The 15285-nt window shown below is 42.5% G+C and overlaps 1 protein-coding gene across 1 annotated transcript; it reads left to right on the forward strand.

Moving 5' to 3' along the window:
- The first annotated feature begins 12183 nt into the window (after positions 1–12183).
- Positions 12184–14118, forward strand: LOC141649585 (uncharacterized). Its single transcript, XM_074458271.1, has 4 exons — positions 12184–12504; positions 12583–12962; positions 13140–13671; positions 13849–14118. Exons 1-4 carry the CDS (start codon positions 12184–12186, stop codon positions 14116–14118), a joined length of 1503 nt encoding a protein of 500 aa, XP_074314372.1.
- Positions 14119–15285: the final 1167 nt, after the last annotated feature.

A 15285-nucleotide genomic window follows, 5' to 3' on the forward strand; every position in this document is an offset into this window, starting at 1 on the left:
TGGTTTGTGCATAACAACGGTAAAAACCGTTTAAGCAAATTCGACCCTAGAAGTGATGAGGCGATTTTCATAGGATACTCAGATCATAGCAAGGCTTACAAAGTCTTCAACAAAAGAACTCTCTGTGTTGAAGAAAGTGTCCACGTTATTTTTGATGAAGATAACGTGTTCGATAAGCCTTTACAGGATGAGGAAGAAGACTTGGATGAACCCGACTTTCGTCTTTCAAGAGACGACCCCTCGGAATTGGAATTAGAGGCTAACGAAATTGAGGGAATAAGTGATGAACTTATTCGTTCCTCAAAAGATAAAAAGGAGAAAGGCAAAGTTATAGTTGATGATACTATAACATTGACTCAAGACAAGAACTCCCAAACCAATGTTATAGATGATGTTACTGTAACTTTGAATCCAAATCAAGGTATAGAGTCCGAGGTTATAATCGGCTCAAACACAACACCCGGATTGGATTCAGGGGGAACTTCCTCTAATTCCGAACCAAATGAAGTCGGGTCAAGCTCAAATAACGATGAAGAACCAAGTACTTCAACTAAATGGAAATACAAGAATTCACACCCCATGGATAATATTCTTGGAAATATTAAGAAGGGTGTTCAAACAAGACGTTCCTTAAACAACTTCTGTTCCTTCTACTCTTTTCTATCCATGATCGAACCAAAGAATATCAATGAAGCTCTCGCTGAATCAGATTGGATTATAGCTATGCAAGAAGAGCTTCAACAGTTCGAAAGAAACAAGGTTTGACATTTAGTTCCTAGACCAAAAGATCGTTCAGTCATTGGAACTAGGTGGGTCTTCAGGAACAAATTAGATGATGCCGGAGTCATTGTCAGAAACAAAGCAAGATTGGTGGTCCAAGGATATAATCAACAAGAAGGAATAGATTATGATGAGACGTTCGCACCTGTTGCTCGCCTTGAAGCTATTAGACTTCTGATAGCATTTGCCGCACACAAGGGAATGAAGCTCTTCCAGATGGACGTAAAGACAGCATTTTTAAATGGATATTTACAAGAAGAAGTCTTTGTTGAACAACATCCCGGTTTTAAGAATATCAAATTTGAGGATCACGTTTTCAAATTAGATAAAGCTCTATATGGATTGAAGCAAGCACCTAGGGCATGGTACGATAGATTATCTAAGTTTCTACTTGACAGTGGATTTAGTAGAGGATCCGTCGACAAAACCCTATTTCTAAAAACTGAGGGTTCTGACCTTTTGGTTGTTCAAATCTATGTCGATGACATTATCTTTGGATCGACCAACCGAAGCTTGTGCAAATATTTTTCTGAGTTGATGACTTCCGAGTTCGAGATGAGTATGATGGGAGATATGAAATTCTTCCTAGGTCTGCAAATACAACAAACAGATGAAGGCATTAAGATCCATCAACAAAAATATATCAAAGAGTTGATTCGGAAATTTGGAATGGAAAATTCACATGCTATGCCTACTCCAATGGTCGAGAACAAGAAATTGACATTGGATGAAAACGGTAAATCAGTTGATGAAACTACTTACCGTGGGATGATTGGGTCACTGTTATATTTGACCGCAAGTAGACCTGATATTATGTTTAGCGTATGCGTTTGTGCGAGATATCAATCATCTCCCAAAGAATCGCATATGACGGCCGTAAAACGAATTTTACGTTACTTAATTGGAACGGCCAACTTATACCTATGGTATCCAATGGAGTGCAATTTTGATCTAGTCGGTTATTCTGATGCCGACTACGCAGGATGTTCTCTAGACAGAAAAAGCACGTCGGGTGTCGCCACTTTTGTCGGACCGTGTATCATCACGTGGGGTTCGAAGAAGCAAAATTCGGTTGCCCTCTCAACTGCTGAAGCCGAATACATCGTTGCAGGACTGGTATGTACTCAATTATTATGGCTTAAGCAATAATTACGTGATTATGGTGTTGATGTAGGATGCATTCCTATTTTATGTGATAATACTAGTGCGATAATAATTTTTAAAAATCCCGCACAAAATTCACGTACCAAACATATTGAAATAACAATGGGCAGACATTTTGACAAAATCATTAGCAAGAGGACGTTTTGAGACTTTACGGTTGGAAATTGGTTTAATCGGTGGCACCTAAACTATCATAATTATTTCCTAACCGTATGATTGACTAGTTAAGATGAGATTATATGACTGTGTTCGTATTTTCTGTTGCAAATACATTCTTATATAGTATTTTATTATTTTATGAGAATATTTCATTTTCTAGTCTATTATATTTTGTGTTGTATACAAACCGTAACTCTTGTTCATCACATATACGTTCTAAGGTTTAGAGATTCATAAACCAATGACATTTATGATTGGTTTCATTTAGGATGTGAGTAGTACTCCTTACATGGCATGTAACATCAAATTTCATAAGCATGAAATTTGTCTCTTATTACCTGTATACACTCGGGTTTGTGGTGGTGACACATGTGGAGAGGCGACCCTTCCTTTACGTTTTACCTATTAAACCTCACATTAGCCAAATTTGTCCTGTTTTGACCTATTTATTCAACTACATTCCATATGGCCTACCCTTGTCAAGCTAGTCTTGTTGGTATTTTTGGAAGTTTTGTTGTAGTCAATTTGGTTGGTGTTGTGATGAATATTGGAAGGAAGGAAGAAAAAGATGAACTGAAAAAAATGAAATGAAAAAAATATACGAAAAAAAAGAGGAGAAAAATGATATTATAAAAGATGGAAAGGCAAAAATCTCTTATTACTCCTATTCTTATTCATTTCCATTTTACTTGAGGAGAAGTACTTGTTGATGTGAGTGAGTATTTGCCGTACTTGGCATAGTACATCATCTTTCATGTTGGGTTGGAAAGTGGAATATGGTTACTTTTGGTTGTGATCGGTGCTAGCTTGGCTTTTACCTCCACATATCCAAATTATTTTGCCCCTTCTTACCCAATTACCTCACCTCACATTCATATGTAAGTCCTCGGCATGTGTTTTGGACCTCGATTGGTTGGAATGTGTATATGTAAGGTTACTAGAGATATCTATCATGTTAGATTTCATGCATGCTTTTGTAGGTCGTAGCTAGGTGAGTAACTAATTTTCTTCTCTCCTACAAAATCTCTATTCATCTTGGTTTGTATTACACATTTTATATGTAGGACTTGCTTATGTTGAAATCGTTCTTATGCTATAATATATGCTTAGGTTAATGTATATTTCTTCCTCGGTTGATATCATTCTAGTCGTTTTATGTATGTTCTCGTCTTTTCGATGATGTCAAGAGGGGGAAGAAATGAATGACCATGATTTAGTATTTGCCTAAGCTTGCTCCTTGTCAAGACCTTTACTCTCTTAAGGTCCTTAAATGCTATACTTTGTATATAATTGTTTGATCTTGCGTTGATCTTTATCTATAAAGATGACGGTATTATATTGAGGGGGAACTACATACTTAGTCACAATTTTAGGAGACTTGCCATCATCAAAAAAGGGGAATTTGTTGAACCATATAGATATGTATGTTTATGTTTTGATGATGTCAAGAGTGCTTTATATTCTATATACTCGTTGCGTGTAATTGTTTGTTTAGTCTTTTAGATTGGACTTACTAATCGCAAGCATTAAAGAATTGTGATGGAAGTATACAAGAACATATTGTGATCAAGCCCTCAATCACGGATCAAGATATTACAAGATACTGAAAGAGTTATTCAAGCGTCATGATAAGATATAGCTCATCTAAAGATTGATCAAGCTTGAATAATGAAGTAGCCTACACTCGAAGATCTCCTAACGAAGATTAGAATAGCGTAGGTGATTATCTCGTAATGATAACGTAAGAATGGACTTATTACATTGGTAAAGTTATAGCCTCACAGCTATAACATTACTTATATAAGAGCGCAATGTTATAGCTCTTCTACTATAACATTGAGATGTGAAGTTTATAAAACACACGACAAAATAGTTTTTAAATTGTTTTTGGAAAACCGTTTTGAATGATTTAGTAAAAGTATTTATTTTACAAGGGAGCTTATTTTAATATTGAGTATGGTTTTACTATTAGCTTATAATTAGTAATTATGATTGAATCAACTTATGAGTTGAGGTATCTTGCTAATTAGGGTTTCTAGTTTCTACATACTCTAAAAACCCTAAACCTAATTTATCTTACCTAAGGTTTTCGTGTAAGAGGAATGGGCTTATGAGTCGTTTCTTTCTCATACATGGTTACTCTTTGTACAAGTTAGGGTTTTGTGTAAATCTTTATAATATTTGATTAGAGATTTAATATCTCTTTTATATTATTTTGATTTATTCTTTCCTAACTTATAAGATATTATTTTTGTAAAGATAGAAGGAAAAGATTGATTAAATCTTTAAAATAATATTTGTTTAGAGATTTGTTATCTCTTTATTATTTTATTTATTCCTTTCTATCTTATAAAAATATTAGGGATGAATAGTGCTGCGTGAATAGTGCCACGTGAACAGTACCGTGAATAGTGCTGTGAATAGTAAAACGTGAATAGTAATTACCTTCTTTCACAATAAGTTTTTGCTTGGATAAGAGTGAAGGTATTAGGATAATATTTGTTAGAGATTTCTTTATCTCCTTATATTATCTTTCATAATCTCCAAGATATTGGTGAGTTGTTAAGATAGGAAAATATTATTTATTAAGGCAAGTCTTGAAAAAGAATTAAGGAAAGATTTAACCTAATTCCTTCTTGCTTTACAAGACACCACACGGCATCTAGGGTTTTTAGTAAATCGAAATTCTTGCTCCTCTTTTACTATAAATACTCCATACTTTACATCAATAAAGTTAAGACCTTTGAGCATAACTTGAATTATTTTCACAAAACAAAAACCGTGTCTTAAAGCAAGAAAACCGTTTTGTTTATTTTCGAAAAAGGTCGTGTGATTTATAAACTTGTGCATTCGTTCTTATTGTTATCGTTATAAGAAAATAGTGCTTATTTGATTTCTTACTCGTTCATTAACGTGAACTTTTAGTAGAATCATTAGTGCTTTCTTATTAGCGTAAGTTAGTCACTTGAGTATTTAACGGTACTCATTGAGTTACAGCTAGAGTTAGTTGTATTAGTTGGGTTAGTAAATTTCTAATCCGGAGAAAGGTACTAAATTTATTAATCAAGAATAGTGGACGTAGGTTTCGACTTGTGAAACTGAACCACTTCAAAAATCCGTGTGTCTCTCTTTCTTTCGTTTATTTGCTTTGCTTTTAATTCGTTAATTAGTTAATTAGTTAAAGTTTAATCAATAAACTTTAAATAATTAATTATACATACATAATCGAAAAAGCTTTCAAAAGTTTTAAATCCTCAATTCACCCCCCTCTTGAGTATTTTGGATCAATAGACTTTTCAGTCTGTACACCTTAGTGGGTACGACATCCAATATGACCCTAGGACGGCTTCAAGTCACAAGCACTGGCAGACTTTGTGTCAGACTTCAGCCCAGCTATCCAGAACCTGGCAGACGAAGAAATCTTGACCCTGAAAGGGAACATGGAGACAGAGACCTGGCAGATGCATATCGACGGAGCCTCCAACCAGAGGGGGGCAGGTGTAGGATTAATCCTACGATCGCCACAGGGAGATCTGATAGCACAGGTAGTAAGATTTGAATTCAAGGCAACTAACAATAAAACAGAATACGAGGCCCTGATACTAGGAATGCAGCGAGCTCTGAAGTTGGGAGTCAGGGACCTGCAAATATCTAGTGACTCTTTGCTAATAGTTAACCATGTGAATAATGAATTTATAGCCAGGGACTAAAAAATGGTCGCATGCTTGAAAGTAGCAAAGGAACCGAAACAGAAATTCAAAACTTGCAAGCTCAAGCAGATCCCCAGATATCAGAATGTGGAGGCAGATGCCTTAGCGACCCTGGGGGCAACATTCAAACCAACAGAACTGTCCAGCATCCCCATCGCACACATGCTGGAACCCTCTATCCAGAAAGCAGAAGAGGTAGACAGAGGAGAATTGGAGGATCAGCAGGATGAGCTGGCAGTTCAGACAACTACAGAAGCCAGGACAGCTGCCCAGCCAGGTGACCAATCAGCTAACCAGACAACTGACCAGACACTTGATCAGCCGGCCACACAGGCAGACGACTGGGATTGGCGGACATCTTACTTAGATTGGATGTGACACAACAAACTACCAGATGATAAGAATGAGATAAGAGGCTTCAAAATGAAAGCCTCCAGATTTATATTAATTAATGATGTACTTTTCAAGAATTCATTGGCAGGTCCCTACTTACAGTGCCTGGATAAGCAGGAAGCACAAACTGGGTTGCATGCCCTCCACAGTGGCGAATGTGAAAACCATGCAGGGGGCAGGAGTCTGTCAAACAAAGCCCTCAGGCGAGGTTACTTTTGGCCCACGATGAAGGCGGATTCAGCAGAATATGCCCGTAAGTGTGACGCTTGTCAGCGCTCAGCGCCAATGATCCACCAGCCAGCAGAGCCCTTACACCCCATTATTTCTCCCTGGCCATTCATGACAAGGGGAATGGACATAGTGGGTCCTCTACCTAGAGCCACAGGAAACAGAATATGGATGCTGGCAATGACAGATTACTTCTCCAAGTGGATAGAAGCAGAAACATTCACAGAAGTGAAAGACAAACAGGTCATCTCTTTTATAAAACGAAATATCATCTGCAGGTTTGGTATCTCATCAGAAATCATATGTGACAATGGCTCACAATTCATCTCCAACGATGCCGAGGGATATTGTGCCAGATGGAACATCACTCTAAAAAAATCAGCACCCAGAACTCCAAAGTATAACGGGCAAGCTGAGTCCAGCAACAAAATTATCATGGATAATCTGAGAAGGAGGTTACAGGAGTTAGGAAGAAAGTGGGTAGATGAACTGCCACTAGTGTTATGGTCAGACAGGACGACACCAAAGATAGCAACAGGTCAAACACCCTTCAGCCTGATGTTTGGCGCAGAAGCTGTCATTCCATCAGAGGTTCTAGTTCCCACCCACAGGTATGGATGCATGACAGAGGAACTGAACAGTGCAGAGACGATTAGGAGCCTGGGCACAATAGACCAGCTGCGAGCAAGTGCAAAGATACGTCTAGCTGCCTACAAGCAGTCAGTTGCTAGAAGCTACAACAAGAATGTAAAAGTTAGGCTCCTGGAGGTAGGAGACCTGGTTCTCCGTGAAGTGTTTCAAAACACCAAAAAATGAAAGGCAGGCAAATTCGCCTACAAATGGGAAAGACCATATCAGGTAGAAGGAGTTGTTGGCCATGGTGCATACAGATTAATGACTATGGACGGTCAAATCATACAAAGGCCATGGAACATACTTCACCTGAAGAGGTATTACGTTTAATAATAAGTAGATTTTAGTGTACAGAGTAGTGTATTAAGAAAAGCCAAAAAAAAGAAAAAAAAAAGTCTGGTAGTAGGCATACTACCAATTTCGTGTCATTTTCTTTTTTACTTCTATTTTCTTTCAACTTTTAAAGCTACTATTGGAGTTATGTGGTCTGAAAGCTTCCTGGGACCACAATTGCTCTGGCACCCCATGAGATGGCATCAGGTACTTCACATCGCTCCGATAGAATTTTCTATTTTCAGGCTTCTCTAGGTGCATCACTCTGAACTCTAATGTCTATGCTACGTTGAAAGTGTATCTAGCAGGACTGTCAACTGCAAACGTGGGGTGATAAGGCACATGGCACTCCAACATGCCTTACCTACTTTCTCTATTAGGAGCACCCCTCACTAGGCGAACTATGGAACATACGAAAGGGAGCCTGGCTGACAGCTGAACGCTTACCCAACTACCCCTGATACCACCCCCTTGACGTAGCTCGCACTCATCGCAATTAGTCAGGGCCCCAGCATGCATGCACGCATATATGGCACGTAGGGATCTCTGAGCTACCAGAATCCTGCAACATCCCATTGGTCCTAGAATGACGATAAACTTGCCTAAGGTACGCCCCTGTTGGCTTTAAACATGATGAACACACCTTGCGTCATAAACAAGGTTAAGTAGTCATATTGCGGCATATGCCTAAATCAGTCATCAGACTGACACGGCAGCTAGCTGAGTGTAAATCAGCCTCCTTAGGCTGACACGATTGGTCTAAATAAGCCTCTAAGGATGACACGACCACCTTCCTCCTTTACAACGCGACATGTGCCTAAATCAGTCAGCAGACTAACACGGCAGCTAGCTGAGTCTAAATCAGCCTTCTCAGGCTGACATGACTCGCTTAAATCAGCCAGCAGGCTGACACGGCAGCTTCTTAAGCTAAGAAAACTAAACATAACACACAAGACATAATTAAAACTTGCCAAACTAGGGCAAGGGGTATTCAAAATTCGGCCAAAATATGGCCCCAAGTTCAAATCGCCGCCATGGCGAGCTGCCAGAAACACAAACTGTTTAAAAATTTTACAAGTCTGCCAACGAAGGGTCAGACTGCCATCCCAAAAAGTTCACAAATAAAAAAAAAAAGAAGAAAAACTTTTAACTTTCGGTCACATTGATGACCTCCACATCTGGCACCTCCTCTGTCTCTCCCTGCTGACCACTTGTTTCAGGTACAAGACCAGCTTGCATTCCCTCAGCAACAACGACCTCTTGAGCTCCATCAACTGCGACGGCCTCCTGAAATAACCCAGCATCCCCAACAGTAGCCTGCTCTGCCAAGGCAGGAGAGAGTTCACTTCGCCAACTTCAGGCATCAGAATGCTCAGATCAGGTTGAACTGGTACAGGGTCTCCGGCTGCCTCTCTTCCTCCTCGATAGCTTGCAGAGATGGAGGCTCATCAAGGGCGGCACGCATCCCGCTGATCTTTCCCCGCCAGGTAGCATAGGCAATAATGTTGGTGGCCAGGGTGATCAACTCACTGATCCTCTCCTCAGAACGCTTCAGGGAGTCAGAGAATGTAGTACAGACTTCTTGGGGTGCGTGCCAGCTGGTCAGCTACCTCATTCAGTTTCTTCTTGGTGTCAGCAAGATCTGCCTTCAGCTCAGCCACCCGTCCTTTCAAGTCAGCACGTTGCCGCTCCAGATCAGCAACGGTCCCAGTCAGCTCTCTGTTCTTGGCGCTGGTAGCACGACTGGTGGTCTGCACTATATTGATCATCTTCCTATTGTAGAGAGCAGACTGGAAGGCCAGGGGGTAGAGAAAGGTGAATTTAGCAAAAAATTAAAATGAGTAACTTGGAACAGGCAGAAGAGGGAAGATACTCACCATAAAAGCATTGTGCACGTCATTTTCAGCCATCTCCTCTGGATCGAACTCTGAGAAAGCATCCACCAAGGAAGGGAAGAGTAGCTGGTCGATGTCATGCCAATATGGCACCTTGTCAATATTTCCAAAGCCCTCTGGAAAGTGGGCGATGATGCCACCACTGGCAGAAGCACGAGGGATGGCAGGAGGAGAGGGAGGATGTCGGGACAGCGGGCTAACCTCTAAAGGTTCAGGACGAACAGAGCTGGAGTGAGTAAGAGGTGGCTGGAAGGAGGCGGCAGGGGCACTCCGTTTGGAAGCAGATGACACGTCAGGACTTGCAGCAGATCTTTTTCTTTTGGCACTCTAGAGGATGGTCTCCAAAGGATCAACTTTTGAACCTGCGAGCAGCCATAATTTCAGGTGACAGAAGCGCTAGATAGGCAGCAAGATTACATGCAAGCGAAGATAGCTCTAAGCAGCTTACCAGAAGACATGTTGTGGGCTGATTGTTGAGGGTTGGAGGAGGAAGCAGGTGAGAAACCAGGTAGCGGGTCAGGGAATTTTCTCTCAGACAGAGGGATGCAGAACAGTTTGTTGCGGGCAGATATTGGGACACCCAGGCGAGTCAGGTAGCAGGGACCTGCACGAAAGCAACAGAGTAAGCCAGTAACCATTGAGATGAATAAGTCAGGCGTTAGGAAAGCCACTTACTCGAAGAAATAACCCATTTCTCGAAGATGTAGTCAACATGCGGCTGGATAGAAGCCTTTCTCACATAGAAGAAGTCCTCAAACAACTTCTCGTCCCTAGACTTTGACACATGCCTGAAGGGAGTCTCCCCAGAGCCCCGAAAGAAGAAATGGCCTCTTCCCAGAGACCTGATATCATACATATGGGCCGGATCGCCCAGGGAGATGAAGTTGCCAATATTCTGGCTAGCGGCTAGAGAAGAAAGGAGAACCCTCCAGATGGTGGCAGAAATTTGTGTCATGGCAAAGTTGTTGGTGTAGATGAAATCTTGAACAAACCTTGGAAAGGGAAAGCGAAGGCCGTATCTAAACGGGTAAAGATAAAGACAGACCCACCCCGGTCGGATAGCGTCTGCCCTCTGACCCGATTCTGGGATGACAATGTCAACCCCATCACCAAGACCGAGCAAACCCTTGATCAAGGGGATGTTGGCGGTAGTCAAAGCGGAGTTGCAGTCATGGGGGTGAGTAAAAAGGTTCCGGGAAGAAAAGACGGTGTCCAGGTTTTGGTCGACTGGGGTGGAAGTCGAGGAGCTGTGACGGGTTTTCCGATGGTCGGAGGAGAGAGAGAAGGGAAAATTAAATAAAGGAAGATATGAAGGAATACCTGGTAGAGAGTAACGGCGGGGAGTGGCGCTGGAATCCGGCGGGAGAAAATAGAAAGGGAGAGGGAGAGTTTAAGGAGGAGGAGAGTTTCTGGGAAGAAGGGTTTTGAGGTTAAATGAAGTAATTAAGGTGGAGGTTGGGGGTTATAAAGGAAGAGAGAGAGAGAGGGGGGCGCGAGAAATGAGGGAGTGGGGAACAAGAGCAATGATGAGTACGCAGGAAGGAGTGCGAAAGACGGCGCAGGGTTTTCGAAATGAATGCGTAAATTCCTTATTCGACGCCTCGAGACGTATCTCACAAGGAATTGGGGGCAAACTGTTTAAGCTAAAATCTGCATATTGATCTAATAGAGTAAACCCACATAATACATATTAACGAGTTTGGCCGTGGATGAAGAATAAAATAAGGGAAGCCCAAGTATGGAGAGAATCCGTCTAAACAGGATGGGCTAGGAGGCGTGTGGAAGCAGAGAGGCCCATTGACAAGAGAATCCGCGTTCAGGAAGGCTCTCAGGGAGAAGTCAGGGAGAATGGAGGGGGGCGGCTCGTTATGGAAAGAGTCGTTCTGGAAGTGTCAATTGACCCGAAATATCAAATACAAACAATCAATAAAGCAACCAACGAGTAAGACCGCATTGACCCGAAACAACTAAATTGGTAAAAATCACCTAAACAGTTTGGCGCCCACCATGGGGCATTGTGGTCGTCAATCATTGATAATCTAAGTACGCTATGGATAAGCAAGTGTCAGAAGCTATGTCAGGGAGCAGTCAGTCGTCGTTGCCGCCAAACTCCACTCAAAACTTGGCATCAACGGTGTCAACTCAGGCTCCTGGGCAAGCCTCGAGAATTATACCAACGGCAAAAACTTCTTTGCCTCCTAAAACCCCTGCTGCAGCAACCCAAGCAAGATCAGACAAAAATACAACAAGCTCAGGCCTCACCCGACCACCTAGTCCAACGCAAATCTTGCTTACTGGAGTAGAGAACCTTCAAAAGGCCATGGAAAACATGAGAGAAAACCATAAGAAAGCTGAAGCTGAAGCAAGGAAAAGAGACAGAGAGCTCTGGGCACAGATAGACATTCTAAAGCAACAGTCTGTCACATCAGCAAGCAAGGCAGGTGAAGGAAGAGCTCCAGTAGTGGATCTAACACAGGGGGCATCAGGCATCAGGCAGCAGGAATCCGCTTCGACAGATACCATCTGAACTGGTAACAAGGCTGGATCAAGCTACAGTATCATCAGATGGAAGAATAACTCCACGAGGGCTGCGATACCTCACACCGGATAACTGGCCGCCAGCCAGCCATGTGGAAGCACGATCAGGTAGCATCCCTGTTCATAATTTCGTAGCAACCGGCCAGACACCTAGAGTAGGGTCCACGGTAAACCCGCAGGTGAACTGGCAGCAGCGAACACTTGTGACCTCAACTCCCCTAGCTGCCGGGACGCATCAGAGCCTTCAAGAGTTTGGACTAGGAGGCAGCACATTGAATCAACAAGCAGTTGACAGGCGAACCCCAGATTCAGGAAACATAACAAACCAGTAATATTTGGAGTTAAGGAAGATGCTAAGCAGGGTTCCAGGACTGCCACCTCCACTTGAAAAGGCGGCACCTGACAGTTATGCCGACTCATCATTTGTGGACGCCATATCCATTACAGCCATGCCACAGGGATTCACCAGTCCAAACATGCCTTTCTTTGATGGCACAATAGATCCCTTTGACCATATGAGCCAGTACAAACAGAAGATGATGACAGTAACAGCCGTAGGGCAAGTAAAGGAGGCCTGCATGTGCAAGGGATTTGGACCCACTTTGACAAGACCAGCACTTCGATGGTTTGTAAGCCTGCCCAACAGGTTGATCTCCACATTTGCTGAACTGGTAAATGCATTCACCCAGTAGCTTGCAAGCAGCTAGAAGCCACAAAAGCATGCAGGAGACCTATAGTGAATCGTCCAGGGAGCAGGAGAAACCATTGGAGAATACAACACCAGATTCAACAACGAGAAGGTGGCAGTGCGGGAGTGCGACGTGTCAAAAGTAGTGGAAGCATTTAGGAGGGGCCTTCACCATGACTCAGACTTATATAAGCAGCTGACCATGCACCCCTGCCATAGCTTCGAATTAGTACAGGAAAAGGCAGCTGCTGCTGCAATCAGGTTGGAGGAAGACATACTAGCCAGAGTCAGCCTACCTAACGCACCAAGTGTGTTCAACACCTCAGCCGTAGAAAAATCAGGAAGAAAGCAATCTGCCAGTAAAAGGGATGAAAGTTATAGGCCATATGGAAGGGGAGTCAACAGAATCAAAGAAAATAAGCAACTCCCTACTCTGGCAGAGTATAGATTCACTAAAGATATCGGAGGAATCCTGAAAGCACTCAGGGAGATGGGAGATGGAGTAAGGTGGCCCAAGCCACCAGTAGAAGGACAGGCATGGCGAAAAGATAACAAGAAGAAGTGTGAGTTACATTGTGACATTGGGCATAACACTGAAGACTGTTACACGCTGCGAAGAGAGATCAAGCGTCTGTATGAGCAGGGAGAACTGAGCCACCTATTACCATGTGGGGGCAAGCAGCATGATAAGGTAGGCTCCGTGAAGCCTGCAACTCCACCCACATACACCAAGATAATAAACGTGATAACAGGCGGCTCAGATCTAAGGGGGCTGACATACTCAGCGGCTAAAAGGCTTGCCACCGAGACTAAAGGAGATAGGCCAGCAAATTCTTGCAGAATTTCTCACAGCGATCTACCTTCTGTTGCCTTTAATGAAGAAGACATATGTGACGAACGGGAACATCATGACGTACTCATTATCACCATGTCGATGGCTAACTGTACAGTCAGAAAGGTCCTGGTAGATACAGGCAGCTTGGTCAATCTGATCATGTTAAAAACTATAGAAAACATGGGGTTTAGTGAGAAGGATTTACAGAAGAAAACCATCCCACTGGTAGGATTCAGTGAAGAGACAGCCAACTCACTGGGCGAGATAGTCATCCCAACCTATGTGGGAAGAGTCAACAAGCATATCAGGTACCTGGTCATAGACGGACCCTCTATCTACAATATCATCCTAGGAAGACTGTGGCTGCACCAAATGAAAGCAGTCCCCTCAACATATCATCAATGCATAAAATTCCCTACACCGTGGGGAGTAGAGACAATATGAGGAGATCACGAGGAGACAATTCCCTACACCGCCCCCCCCCCCGCATAGCAATTACAGAAGCAGCCTGTCCAGGACAAATACATTGAGCCCCCATCTGAGAAGCTAGATCAGATCAACCTGGACAAGCTGCACCCAGAGAGGACCGTGCTAATTGGAGCTGGATGCACAGGAGACTTGAGGCAGCAACTAATCGAATTTCTGCAGGCTAAAAAGGATTGCTTTGCATGGTCACATGACGACATGGTAGGAATAGACCCATCTATCATAACATATAAGTTCAGTGTGGACCCAAAGTGCAAACCCATTCAGCAGAGGTGAAGAAAGTTTGCAGCTGAAAGAAATAAAGTGATTAATCAAGAGGTAGATAGCCTTCTGGCAGCAAAGAAGATAAGAGAGGTGAAATATCCAGAGTGGTTATCCAACGTGGTGGTGGTACCTAAGAAGAACGGAAAATGGAGAGTATGCGTAGACTTCACTGATCTCAACAAGGCATATCCTAAAGATCCCTTCCCGCTACCTCATATTGATGCAATGGTGGATGCGACAGTAGGACATGAAATGCTAACATTCGTGGATGCATGGAGTGGTTACAATCAAATCAAAATGGATCCTGCAGATCAAGAAAAGACAGCGTTCATGTCTGAAAGAGGGATTGTAGATACCTCATTTCTGCACCTCTCGCAAACCACCCGGTGATGATTGGGCCGCATGTTTGCTACGCGGAACGATTTATGACAGTTCGTAAGTTTATCGTCAAGTGATTGCTCAAATACTGATGTCTACCTCTTAGTTGTCATCTACGCGCCGATACGGTCATTTTGACAGTAATTAGAGTACATTTGGAGTCCGGGCCTAAAACCGTCTTCATTTTCTGATAACCGTTAAATCCCGAGTCAGAATGTTCTGGAATGTTCCGGATATTTCTATTCCATATTTTATAAATATTTCACAATATTTAAATCTTTGGTAAACAATTTCCCGTAATATTCACATAAAATATTAAGGAAAACCGAATTATTCCGTCCTTCTATAACTCAAACTCGGAAATCTTTCTTCCGCAGAAGGAAACCACTTGGGAACAGACGCAGCAGGTGCTGCGCCTCTTCCAAGAGACGCAGTGACTGCTGCGCCGCTTCCCAGGTCCTTTTCTGCGTAATTTTCTTATCTTTTTCATATCTTTCCGAGATTCACTTACAAAGACTCTCTGAAACCTTAATTCCTTCACGTGATTAGTATAAATAGGAGCCTTCGCTCCTCATATTTCTCACGCGAGTGTCCGCCCTTCTCTTCTCCCTTTGCATTCTAGACCTTTGTTCTTACTTTTTGGCGCCTACGTGCTTGAACTTTTGACCACGTAAGCTCGGATCCTTCTGAGTACCAGCCTCGTTTGCATGACCGACCAATTTGACCAACTCCACAATCAATCAACTTAATTAACTTAATCGTTTTCCTCTTACGAGGGCACTTTCGTATTTGCATTATAGT

This window comes from Silene latifolia, chromosome 3, assembly GCF_048544455.1.
Source record: "Silene latifolia isolate original U9 population chromosome 3, ASM4854445v1, whole genome shotgun sequence".
Lineage (NCBI taxonomy): Eukaryota > Viridiplantae > Streptophyta > Magnoliopsida > Caryophyllales > Caryophyllaceae > Silene > Silene latifolia.